The following is a 13,823-nucleotide window of genomic DNA, read 5'->3' on the forward strand; positions in this document are numbered from 1 at the left end:
GAATTTTTGAATATCTATTAGGGAAACTCCCAACTGTTGCCACATAAACCAGCACAGAAAGCTAAAGGGGGCCAAGACCTTGAATGAAAATGTAAATGAACTTGAGTTTAGCAGAAGGAAATACTTCATGTACTTTTCACTTCACTGTCTCTGGATGTTTCTGTTCTATCCTTATAATGCAATAGTAAATTTTATGAGAGAATGCATTTTGATGTTATCATTAAAGACATCTCTGAAAGAAGGAGCAATTATTTTAATTTCAGTTACAATTTTAAGCCATCCTGCAATGCTGATCCTTACAATCTGCATAAAAATAGTATCATATTGGTCTGTCTATGACAGAGATCTTTAGTTGACCAGCCTTCCCATTCCTAAGAGTCAGCCATTCTGACAGCTCCATCAGACTGAGTGCATATTTACCTTTCCTCACGGTTTTTTATTAGGGCTTTCTTTGGTAGCAAAATGAAGAAATATTTCTTAAAAATCCCTACTTGCTCTTTATCATTCCAGCCAGGGTGGGAAGGAGCAGGAAAGACATTTGCAGGGTGGCTAATTATCCTAAGGCAGCTGATGGTCATCAGCTCTCAAATGGATTGCTTGGCATGCAGGTGCTTCTTACGGAGGCACTGCTCGAACAACTGTACTGCAGGTATCGAGGTGACTTTCTCCAAAGCCATGCAAGAATTCAGAAAATCATATGATGCAATGGAAATTATGTAGCTTGTCTTTTCAGGAAGATGGAGAACATTCCAGGGTTAATCCAACACTGGATATCCTCTTATTCTTTGAGGTGGAAGTGTGAGGGCAATGTACTGATCTATGGGACAACCTTGACTAGCTGGGCTGAGTAAGCTCCTGTAACTCAGTGTCTAAGTCAGGGGTCTGGGGGAGAATTTCTGGGTTTGGTAGGGCAGACTCTTCCCACTAATATTACTTAAAATTGACATAACTATTATTTTAATACAGAAGTAACATTTGAATGAACTTTAAAGGCAGTGAATACTTCGTTTCAAGGAAATGCTGCTGAAAATGTCTATTGCTGCTGATCTCCAAAGATTATTGGAACAACTGAAATGTACCTACATTCAAATCCTTGGTGCACCAGCTGGCATTGTGCTTCATGAGGACAGGGCCCAAGCTCACACCACTTAACTTCCTCACATGCCTTCCCCACTGTGTTAGGGGGGCATGTGCAAGTGAAGTCATCCCAGATTGAATAGCACACACCACCGTTGTGGCAAGGGTTGGACTATGGGGAGAGAGAAGAGAGAACCTCAGTATGAATCAAGGCTGTTGGACATCCAGCTCTAGGCATGAGGGATTGTTTGGCAAAAAGAAGACTTCTTTCTATTTCAGATGGAAATTTATAAAGACCAGTATTGTGACAGTACAGCATGTTCAATAATTAGTGAAAAACAGTATTCCAATTTCAAAATAGTTTCATTCTCCCCTATGCAAATACATTTTGCTTCTGATACTCATCATATGTAGCATAGCTTAACAAAACCTGCTCTTTCTAGCATTTTTGCATGTTTTCTTAAGCTGTCATTATAATCAAATAATGCGTGGGAATGTACATTTTTAAAAATTCCCCATTGTAAGCATGTGAAAGTGCTCTGAAAAATGTCATTCTTACCTTGCAGAGGTTGTCACCAGTGCAGCCTTGCGTGACATTGATCAGTGTTCGGTTGATAAGAGAATTCGGTGGATTGGTGATGGGGAAGAATTCCAGTGGCTGGTTATTCACTCTTACATCTTGGATGCAGCCCTTGAAATACCTGCCATTTCTGTCAGTTTCTTTGTTATCTGGTAGGCCTCCAATGTAAAGAATATCCTTACTTTGGATAGTTAGTGCTGGAGTAGAAATAAAGCCTAAGTAGTGAGAGGACTGGAATAACTCCAGCTTATTTGGTTCTATTTTTAAGGTTATTAAGTAAAAGTTTCCATCGTTCACTGAGTGTTTCCCTAATAACTTCATGGAATTTAGAGCTAGCATGGTGAGTTTCCCACCTTCCAAATAGACTCTTATGTAGAGGGAAGTGCTATTTCTCAGAGACAGTAACAAGCCAGAAGGTTTGCGTGTTCGGACAAACATTGATATGATGAAGTTCTCATTCTGAGTGGAACCAACAGGAAAAGCAGCATAGCCTGAGGAGTCCTCGGATCCAAACCGGCCTGGAATGTACTCTTGAGGTTAGAGATATGGGAAAAGGTAAAAAAAAAAACAAAGAAAAGAAGAGAAAAATAAAATAGTTAGGGCTAAATGACAAAGGAGTCCATGCAAGGATTAAATAACTAGTTCTGGTGATATTTATGTATGGTAGTAAGAAATGCTTCTATTTATGGATGAACAAAGACTTGGTCCAGATGTAAATAGCTTCTGTTTCAAAATTCCTGTTGGCTCCCATGGCTGTAGCATTAAGCTCCAGTGCAGGACCATATGTTATATAATTGGGCACATTTTTCCTCTTTATCATGCTCTGTGTAATGCTGTGTTTTCAAGTAGTTAAACAAGGACAGATTGCTACAGTTTCCTGCATTGGTCCTCAGAAAGATCATTTTGGAAAGAGCCTACCTGCTTTGATCCTCTGATGACCATGGAAGTTAATGAAGTTCTGGGATTTTGTGGTATTTTTTGCACAGATTCCAATCACAGAAAGCTGCTGGGCAAAGCCCTCTTGTGTGAATAGATCACCTGTGTGGTGCTGCAGGGGCTCCCCAGTTCTCTGACAGACTTTTTGTTGTTGTGGCTCAACAAATGCTCACCTACATCAACTTGTATCCAGCCATGAATCCTGCACAGTCCCTGAGTGCCCACAGAGCCAGGGGAGAAACATGATCCAAGATCGAGCAAGTATTCTTTGTGCTTATCAATTAAAATGATTAAACCAAAACCATCTGTATGTCCTTTACCCCTTATTTTCAGTAATGATTTTCAGTCTTTTAAGGATACAAAATATGTAGCCAAAACTGTATTTGATTCTGATGAATCATCTCTTTAAAGAACAACAAAGTGTTTCTATTTTTACACTATAAGTTTTGTGATCTTGTCCTCAATATTACAGACTTCCTGCCTAAACAGTTTCAGGAGTGCTATTTTTCATGTATCAAATTCCTAGAAAAAATAGACCAAGCTTTTTTTAAATGCTCACATAGCTGAAGATTCAGTTGTCTGTTGTGCAGTAAAACTCCTGCAGCAGGATGTCATGGGCCAACTTTTTGCCTGCAGAACCACCTTTTTATGATTGCATTAAAAAAATGATGAAAAGAGGGGACTGACCATGAAGCCTCAACAGACCCTTAATAACCACACTGCACTGCTACGGAGTATGGTCATATCATTTAGCAACAGGAATAAATCACATACTTGTTGCCAAACAGACAATTTCTTAATTAAATTGGAAATAGTTTATTTCTATGAATAAGATTGCCTATATATCTACATCTACTTATTAAACAGACTTAACGCCTCAAAACACCAATTTCAACAAATAATTATTTCTACATACAAGAGTTTTAAGGTGTATCTTCTCTTAAGGTGATACTGGAGACTGAGACACTTTTTTTCATGAGGGTAAATAGAAAAATTCTGCTGAACTGAGGATTCCACAACTGCAGTATTAGAAAGAAGCCTTGATCTCCAGAAAGGTATTTCATGTTTACAATTACCTTGTCACATTTTTCTCTATTTATAAATATACACATATATCATCAGCCTGATCTGTTTGATGAGATGACTAGCATCACCTTGGTCAATATTAACCTCTTGGGTCATAACATCTGGATGTTGATCAAAATGAGTCAACATCTGTTTGTTATTTTGTATATGTAGAGAAAATATTGCGTCTTGTCAATTAAATACTTGGCAGCAACTTTTCTTCAGAAAGACACCAGCATTTCTTATGTCATCCTTTACCACAAGCCTCCCCCACTCTGCCTCTTTAGAAACCTGCCACAGTCTTTTACATGTGACATATATCTAGAGCCTATGTACCAAAATGGCACGGTGCCACGATTAGCAAGGAATATTGTGGTCAGCAGGAAAGAAAAAAAGCATGCTTTCTAATCATTCTCAACAGTTCTAATGCCAGTATAAGCTGCTCCTGGCTCTGAATGGTTTTAATTTTGCTTCATATAAGAAGGCAAACTTATTTCCCAGATGTTGTCCTATATTCAAAAGTTGCCTTCCAAATCTTTGGATAAATTACAGCTACACTTCAAAGAAGTCAGTTACAATTACCTTTCAGACTTTGTCATTTTGCAATAAAACCAAAAGGAAAAACTATTGAAAAGTATTGATAACTATTAGGTAGAGCATGCAAAATGAAGTTGTATTCAAACATTTGAAATGTATTTGAAGGCCCAGCTTTCTGCAGCAATGCATTCAAAAACCCCTGAGGCCAGTTGTTCAGCTGATGTGAATCAATGTAGCTTCACTGGCAGCACTGCAGCCACTCCAGTTTACACCAGTTTAGGATCTGTCCATTCCAATCTGACCACGGCTCTGCTGTTGTGTTTAATTTTTTCCAGTCCACTTGGCAAACATATCTACATAAATATACTTGTGTATGTATACGTGTTTCCATACATATGTATAGGTATGCATTTCTTGCTCCCTAAACATTGCTCTGCTGACTGTGTGTGGATGAGGCAGGCAGAGGGAAAGGCATGATGTGAAGACTTAGTGCTGTGCAATTTTCTTGAAGAAAACTGCTTGTTTGAAATCCAGAAAACTTTGCCTGGGGAAGGATTACACAGCTCAGCCCAAAGCATTCCAGAGGGTTGCTGTATTTACAGCTCTAGATCACCCAGCAAATGCAGCTGGACAGGGACCTCCTGTTGTCCTTCCACTTGGCCCCTGCCTGCACTGCAAAGATCATTTGTAGCAGGGAAAGTGCTACAGGCATCTGCAGCTTTTGTGTCCCTGCTCACCACTGCCTTGGAAGCTGCTTGCTGAGAGGAGCTCTTCTGCTCACCCAGACAGAGCCATGTTTCCCTCTGGTCCCCATGCAGCTCTCTGGGAACAACAGCCTGCACTGGGGATTGTCCAGCCCCACCTTGGGACCAGCTGAGCGATGAATGGACTCTGTTTCCAGCTGCTGAAGCCCTGCCTGCTCCTTGGGCTAATAAGATTAAGCTAAGAGTATAATCTCATTCATTTCTTTTAAATTGGAATCTGTCTTTTTTTAGCTTACAGTACTTTTGCTTGCCTTTTATTGCCATAAATTAATCTCTTCATAAAAGCCTAGATGGCTCGAGGATAAAATTTTCAAAGAATTTTTCAGAGAACTTCAGTTTTTCAGAGTTTGTGGAGTTCTAGGAGCACTGAGAGGACTTTAAAACAAGAGGAGTGGAATCCACCAGTTTAGCCTTTTTTTTATTTTTGTCAGGCTGAAAAGCAGCCTTTTTGGGAAAGAAACTAGAAATAACAAAGGTGTGCCACTACTAACCTCTTGCACTGGCTTACCACTTGACATTAAGCCCCAGAGGTCCTAAGGGTCACGCCGTTTCACCGCCAGGTAAATGGGATGGTTCGTGGCCAGTTTTCAGCAGGCACATCAAACACAGATAGCACAGACAGTGCTCCCTTACCTGCTGCACACTCTGGCCCCGTGTAGGGCCGGTAGCAGTCGCAGTGGTAGCTCAGCCACAGGTTGATGCAGCGTCCCCTGTTCTGGCACGGGTGGGGGTCACACCAGTCCTTTTTAGCACATCCTGTCCTGACATTTAAAGATGACCCAGATGATACATTCTCTGGAGTAATAACATTCAAGTCTATCTCAATATCCTGAAGACAGCCTACAAATGAAGGTGCAGAATGTGTATTAAAGGTGTTCTGTAGAGAGTTGCTGTTCCCCACTGGTAAGCCGCCCAAAAACGTGCTCTGAAATGCAAACATCACCAGCTCGTTATCTATCTTAGCAGACGTTTTATTGAGACAGGATTCTACACAAGAGCTGTCAAGCAAATTAAGAATAACAGCTCTTGCCAAGGTTACCTCCACTGAATGCCATTCTCCATCACTGACATTATGTGGGATATGCAAAAGAGCCTGTGGCTGATTATTGACTTGCACGGATAAATGTAAGTAGCCGTTCAGTAATTCCAACTTTGCAAAGGTGTTTTTCTCCCCTCGGTGAAACAGAAAAGCTGTGGGTTGCACAGTTTGAAACCTCAGATTTATATTATAGAAAAAATCCTTTTTATGGGTCTGGGGATTCTTCAACAAAAGGAAACTGTTTCCTTGAAAAGAAAATGTGGTTATGGTTTCACAGTGTGTTCCAGTATACCCAGGTGAACATATGCAGCTGAATCCATGTTGGCCATTTTTTAAATGTGGGATACATATTCCATTGTTTTGGCATTGATGATCAGTACAGCCATGCAGAACTTCTGTACAGTTCCAGCCACCATAAAAAATCCCTTCTTTGTCTGCAGGTGGGCAATGGCAAGTGTAATTTCCAGGAAAATTCTCACAGATCCCACCATTTTGGCAAGGGTTCGTGTAACATTCATTGACGTCTTCATCACAGTGAGTACCTGAAGAATAAACAAAGAATTAGGCCTTCTGGTTTAAATAACTGGAGCCCAAAATAACACTTTAATAATGTGTTTTATTAAATTATCTTTTATTAGATAAATAGATGATGGACAAGTAAAAATATATACTTTAAATATAAAAAGGCCATTCAATTGTCATGATTTCCTTGTGCAAAGTATTATGTAAGCACCCTAAGTAATAACCACATTTTGGAGAAAAGAACCAAACAAATGCACAGTTTTGATATGGATAATGTGATGAAATTAAGATAAACATCATCAGCTGGGATAAAAAAAATGTTTTCCACGTATCCTATGGTAGCAATTTAGAATGTTTTGTAAAGAACTGAGTTATCACATACAAAACCCCCAAGAGTTGTTGCTTAGTTACTATCCATAATATAGTAAGGGGATGAGCTAGAGGATGATCTGTTGATCATTCCTTCTTTTACGTGTTCATTCAAACAGTGTAAGGACTACAGACTATTATTCCTGGTCCCATTAGAAACATCTTGGAGCAACACTCTTCAAGTGACAGTCATAGGATTTACAAGTGATATTTGACATGGTGGGTCAGACTGACAAGTGGGTGAACACGCCTGCAAAAAGTATGTACTGCAAAAAGTATGCACTACAGGGGAACTTTTTCACCTCTTCTCTATACAAAATATAAAGCAAAAAAAGATGAAAGGAATATTCTCTCAAATGTATCAGAGGTTGATTGGTGATGAGAGCGCTTGTGCAGGAGATTGTCAACACAGTCTCATGTTTCCTCTTCCATATAATGCTTCGCTTCTGATATATCTGGTAAAAGGAGAACTCCTCATCTCAGCCCCATTGTAACTGGATTGATGTGGCCTAAGTGGGTCTGCTGGATCACACTTCACAAACAAAACCAAATCTGCTCCTCTTGTAAAACTAATCTGTTTACCCCTCTACACTGCTGTTCATTTATAAAGAGTAATCACAGTAACCTCTCCCCTGAGCAATCAAGTGACCGATATGCATGCAGTGGATCAGGGAAAATCTGTTTCTCATCTCCCTTGGAAGCAGTCAAAATATCCAAATACTTTTTTGATAACTCATGCTAAGTCCAACTCTTAACATTTCCACTTCCCTTCATGGTTATCCTAGAGAAAAATGATAAACACTTTGCAGATAGTTTTCAAGCTAGTATCACCAGCACAAATTAAATAGATACCTTTTCATCCATCCCCACAGCAAAACTGCTGCCTGTAAATCAGGTAGTGAGATGTGCTGAGGCTTATGGAGTGGCAGCTGGGTGCACCAGGCACCACATCTAGCTTTATGTACAAATTCACACCAGGCTTTATTTCTATGACAAACACAGCCATTCCTCATGGAAAATTAGAGAGCAGCATTCAGCCACAATGAATTGCTTCAAATAGCAGCAGATAAGTGTAGTTACTCAGGGTAATTCTTTGCTTGTCCACTTTATTCAGTCACAGTTGTAACTGGGCCCATCTGGGAGAGTGGTAAGTACAGGAGAGCCAGAAACTGACGCTGGGAGAGATTTGTTTAAAAGATTAGCCAGAGTGAAGTGGTCATAGCAGGTACACAAAAGACCCTGCAGCAATCCAAGTCACTCATCAGGGGTCAATCAAAGCATACACTGACTTTCCCCTTGAAGCTTCAGGCCATGGAGCACAGCTAGTGCCATCTCCCTGGCCTGGCAGTGAGGTTTTGCTCTCTCTCTCTGTTTTCCAGCCAGGCTCATCTTTATTCCAGTGAGAAGTGTCTGTGTATACCTTAATGTGCAGTGGCACCTGGCAGAACTGCCACTCATTGGGGCTGACTTGCTCAAGTGAAGCGCAGATCCAAAATCATTCCTGAATGGGGGCCAGAGCCGTGTCTGCTTTGTCCAGTTTGTGGCAATTTCAGTCTTAGCAACTTGTCCTGCTTTTGCTATTCCTTATATGAAAGGTGAAGTTACTGTGAGCTGTTTCCTGTTTTGGTCAATGTTTTAGTACATCTCCTGCCTGACACTGCTCCCTTCCCTGCTCTGACATCAAGAACAATGTGTCCTCGGGTCTTTTACACAACTCAGTTTTAATATGGTGGCTGTGGAATGAAGGTCTCTTTGGGGTTTTTGCATCAAAGATAAAAATTAGTCCAGCCCACAAGCAGTTGGATCAGGTTGTGCTTAGCCTTGTCATAGGACTTCAGAGTGGACAGACTGTGCTTAGGGATTTAGAGACTGGGAGCCCCTGTGAAACCTTTCATTAAAAAAATCAGCATTGTGAATGGCTAGATCCTTAGTTGTTGCATTTTCAGTAATGTGTGGTGATTCTCTGTGTGCTACTTTATTATCCCACAGCACCTGCCAGACATTCCCTTTCCCTTGTAACTTGTGGTCCAAGTCACACTTTGCAATAGTGACTTGCCTATACAGATGCATTTACCTTTACAATAATCTTTAGTGTCTATGTTGTTCTCTACTTCATCAGATAAGACATAAAATTAACAAAATTATTGAATGCGAATGCTGACTTTTTTTAAAAAATCATATATATTTCTAGTTTTAAATTTATATAAGAGATTTGATAAAAGAAATTATCAATGTCCAACAAAGAAATAAAATTAGTTTTATGAGGAGCTACTACTATTATTATTACTATTATTATTATTGTTGTTGTTGTGTTGTCTATAGAAAATGAATAGTATCAGTTATTAAATACAAAGTGACTGTTGTAGAGCCACTTCAATACATAGATTTCATACTCATTTCAGTGTCTCAACACAGTGCTTATTTTTAAAGTAATGATATTAAAAATACATTGCAAAATAATTATTCTGTTGGGTTGTGCATATAGATATATACGTGTATGCACTTATATATATAGGCCTACTATTTCATAATAAGATTAGCACAAGCACAAATATAGGTCACACCAAAAGACAAATAATAAGTCACTTTTTTCATATCAAGAATAAATAAATCAGCTGTTCTTGCAAGTGGTGTTGATACTGCTTGTTATCTGCCAATTGCTATGCAAGCAAAGACCACTGTCAGTCAAGATAAAAGCACTCTAGATAAAAGGATTAGTCAATATTTATAGAACTGTATAAGCAGTTCAAATAGCTCAGGTTGGAGACATTAGCATGTAAAAGGAGTATTCTCAAAAGATGTAAGACATACCAAAACAAGTGCAAAGGCAACCAGTTTTTTTCCAGTGGTTACATGCATTAACTCAGCTAAGCATATTCATGTTTTTAAGGGAAAAAGTAAGTAGAATCATACAGCATTTTCTCTTCTAAATATATTACACCCTGACATAAAATTTCAGATAATGTGAATATTTTTAAAGATGATTACTTTTCCCACCTGTAAAGTTGTTTTGGTTTTTTTTCAAAACAGAGATGAAACAGTTCCTTTGATTCAGTTTGATAGCATTACTCATCTGTCTCCTTTTTTCACTAACACATTATTACTATATGGTGGCTATTTTCTTACTGTTAACCTCTTAATTAAACTCCCTCTTTCAAATTTAGCAGCAAAGATTTCCTGCAGAAAGGGAGGACAAAAGCAATTATTCAAGCACAATTGTGATGAATGCCACTGACTTTCCTTTGGATTAAACAATTATAAAAGTATTATCCAAATGACACTTTTGATACACAACTTTGGTTAGAAATCTGCTTACAACCTTTTGCCTTTCCAGTCCCCTGACCCTAAATAAATATCAAGAAACTACAAGCAAACAACCTGAATAAGGTTCTACACATTCAATACAGTCTAAGTACACATTCAAATTCACAAAAAGAAAATATTTACCTGTAAACATTGTCATTAAAATGATGTAAACTTGTATCCTAGTTGCAACCATCTTTTTCCGCAGGAAAATTTCCGAAGGAAAAAGATCGTTTAGCACTTAAGCAGTTGACAGCGTAAATTTCTGTAAAATTCACAACAGTTCTTACTATAAAGGCTTCCTTTCCAGGATTAGCTTGCTCCACTTCTGTACCTGCTGATGTAGTCTGATGGTGTATTTTGCCCAAGCCAGATCAACAAGGCTTAAAGTAAGACCCATTAAACTGCTTACACAATAGATATGTATCCTATTTAAATTCTTTTTTCTCCAAGTGCGTGCTCACACTGAACATTGTTTCTGTTTCACAGAAATGCTATTATGAGGATTCATTCAAAACGGATTGGTCACTTTTTTTGTTGTTTTGGTATTGCTTTTTAAGATTTTTTTTCCTTTCAAAAGGTTTGTTAATCCAGGTCAACTCTGTCATGGTCACTGTCATTCAGAGAAACTGTACATCTCAATAAGCAGATAGAAAGGATCTAAAATTTGATCCTGTTTTTTTTAAATAAATACTTTTTTGTTCATTTGCTCTCTCTACTTAATGGAAGTCTGTGTCTCTAGATTTTTGAGTGTGCTAAAGACATGTAAAAAATAATTTACTAAAAAATTGTTTTCTTCAGCTCTTGAGCAGCACATTTTGATTTAGACTAAATTTAATGAGGGGAAAATTGAGTTCAGGGATTTAACTACTTATTTCTGTGATAATTTTTAGCAGCAGACCTTATTTTTGTCACTTCTGTTTATCTATTGATTCTAACTAATTTATTCACTAATTAGAAAATTCCTGACCTTGGTTTAGGTTCACCAAAAGACTCATACAGAGAACACAAATTTGGATTCATTTAATCTACAGTTCACAATTGCTTTTATGGAGATGCTCAGAAAGCTGCTGCTTCTTCCAGCCTCTGACACAGGAATAAATTGAGTTTTCCTATAATACATTTAAATACTAAAAGGTGAAAATTTGACCCCAGCTCTTGGCAAGGTGAGTAAGGCAGCTTAAAAAAAAGTTCATTTTGATAAGTTAGTGTGAATGCACCTGATTAGTAGTGCTTGTCAGACATCTCATGCTGTAGTTTGATAGTTGTTGTGCACTTTATTTTGAATATTGCAAGAAGAAGCTGGAAGTTCTCAGTAGCTGTCATTCCTTTTGCAGTGTGACTGTGACAACAGGACTCTGAGGGAAGGTTATGAGCACACACAGAGGGGACAACAGGTGGGGACAGACTTACAGCTCAGTGACACCACAGGGCTGGGATGGGAACTTTGGAGAAGGGCATCCAGCAAATGGCCCAAAGCCATGCCAGAACCACTGGTGGGAGTTTGAACAAACCTGCCAGGAGCGGAGACTCTAATTACAGTCAGAGATTGTATCTGCTCTTACAGCTCAGTGACACCGTGAGGCTGGTGGCACACTGAGACGGGAACTTTGGAGAAGGGCATCCAGCAAATGGCCCAAAGCCATGCCAGAACCACTGGTGGGAGTTTGAACAAACCTGCCAGGAGCGGAGACTCTAATTACAGTCAGAGATTGTGTTTAATAACATTTTCATATACAAACCAAAGAGAAAATTCCATGTAAAGCCACTATAAAGCAGGACAAAACTTGTGTTAATCCTGCCCAGAAAGTAATTGTCAGAAGTTCCCTGTCAAACTGGGATTTGGTTATGGTTTGGGATTGTCCTGGCTTTGCTCTGGTTGGTGTTTTCATAAAAGATGTGGATGTTGGCTCAGAAAGCTTGCCTAGTAAATTTTCTGATAAAGCAGGATTAGGTGAAACTTTTGATTTTTTTTAAAGATAAAATGACTTTTATAGGTGAACATAAGAAATTTGAGAAATGGTCTGAAAAATATTGTATTCCATTCTAGAAGAGGTCACCCTTCAATATTGGTTAGAGACAAAAATGTAGTGAGACACAAGGCAGCAGATGCTACCTTAGACCCACAGACAGCCCAAATGATACCTGCATGCCTGACCCTTGCACATCTATTTTTCCATGATTTTGTTCCTCCCTAGAATGAAATACTTCCCAGCAATTGAGCTGTAGGTGTGCCAAACTATGCCTGCACATACAGGTATCTCTACACATACAGGTATCAAATGCAAGCAGGAGTAAACCTTGGAGAAACTCAGAATTTAGCATCCCCCTCAGAATATACTTCAGGAAGACAAAGAGTTTGCAATAGCACCTCCTCCATCTTTATTTTAGAGTTTTGGAAATGCCTGTTATAAAATCCTACCCAAGGCACAAACAAGTCTCTCTTCAAGGGACTCATTACTCCTGAGGCCAACAGAAAGATCTGGCAGAGCACATACTCTTCAGTGCCCTGGGTTTTAGCAGACAATCATGAAAATTCTAACTTTGCCACATCTGTGCAGATAATTGCAAAGGGATAATTACTTTTTGCTGGAAGGAGGAAGTGCACGTTCATGAGTGAGTAAGCGTAAGGAAATAAATTGACCATCTCTGTGTCATTGTAATTAAACCCCATGCTTGTGGGTATAAATCAGTCACCATGCAGGTCAGGAAGGAAGTTTTACTCTTATGTACATCAGTGCGCAGCAAGGGAAGGGTATTTAAATGGACATTTTTTTTCACCTGTTTCTTCAGTAAAGAACTGGCTCAAATTTGGTACTGAACTTAATGTGACCAGTGCTCTGATCTTGCATGGCAATTTCTATTGCACTCCTGGCAGGAAAAGCTTGTGTAAAATGAAGGACAGAACACAGAATAGAGTTGGAGCACATGGAAAATGGGATTTTTAAAATAGTAGGATAATAAGCATTTGTTAACATTGGGCTAATTTGCACATGATACCTTTCACATAGAACTCTAATTTCTTAAGGTTGTCAGACCTTGCTAGTTATTCCTTTATTGCAGACAAATTCATTATTCTGCTATTTTTTCCTCTTGCCATTTGAAATGTATATATAAAGTTAATACTGGCTAGGAAAAAAAATTAAAATAGAAATACAGTTGAGTGGCTTGGCTTAATCATTAAATATGTCACTCTAGCTGAGGGATATGGAATTCATAATGTGCTACATTCAGAATGGCATGCTGTAATTCAATCTTTTTAAATGTTGCTGGCCCGAAGCTTCATAGACTAGTTTGAATTTTCAGTAAAATGGATTTTTTTAAAGTAGTAAAAACCCCCAATCCCTTAATCTCTTCAATCAGTAAAGGTTCCTGAGAGCAAAAGTACTTGGAAATGTTTTTCCACTTGTTTCACGTGTTTTGTCACACCTAAAATAGTTTTCATTTGAAAAGGAAAAAAAAAAAAATAGAGAAGAAGAAAATCATGTACATGCCATAGGTGATTAGTTGTTTAGTGAGATCTGGTGTGTTTATTTTATTTTAGGAATATTGGAACCAGCCGTCTGGGCTGGGCTTGGCCGCAGCTCTGGGGCAGCCGGAGGGCCCCGAGCGCGGCCACCGCGCAGCACGG

The 13,823-nt window shown here is 38.9% G+C and overlaps 1 protein-coding gene across 1 annotated transcript in view; it reads right to left on the bottom strand.

The window, feature by feature from the left end:
- The window catches only part of CRB1 (crumbs cell polarity complex component 1), a 96,432-nt gene that overhangs the window by 30,318 nt on the left and 52,291 nt on the right, over window positions 1-13,823 (bottom strand). The window contains exons 6-8 of the mRNA XM_039726410.1: window positions 5,593-6,540; window positions 1,637-2,187; window positions 1,084-1,249 (exon numbers count right to left, since the gene is read on the bottom strand). Of these exons, the coding sequence (XP_039582344.1) occupies window positions 1,084-1,249; window positions 1,637-2,187; window positions 5,593-6,540 (1,665 nt within the window). The remainder of the gene's footprint in view (window positions 1-1,083; window positions 1,250-1,636; window positions 2,188-5,592; window positions 6,541-13,823) is intronic.

Source organism: Passer montanus, unplaced genomic scaffold, assembly GCF_014805655.1.
Source record: "Passer montanus isolate IOZ18808 unplaced genomic scaffold, ASM1480565v1 scaffold58, whole genome shotgun sequence".
Classification (NCBI taxonomy): domain Eukaryota; kingdom Metazoa; phylum Chordata; class Aves; order Passeriformes; family Passeridae; genus Passer; species Passer montanus.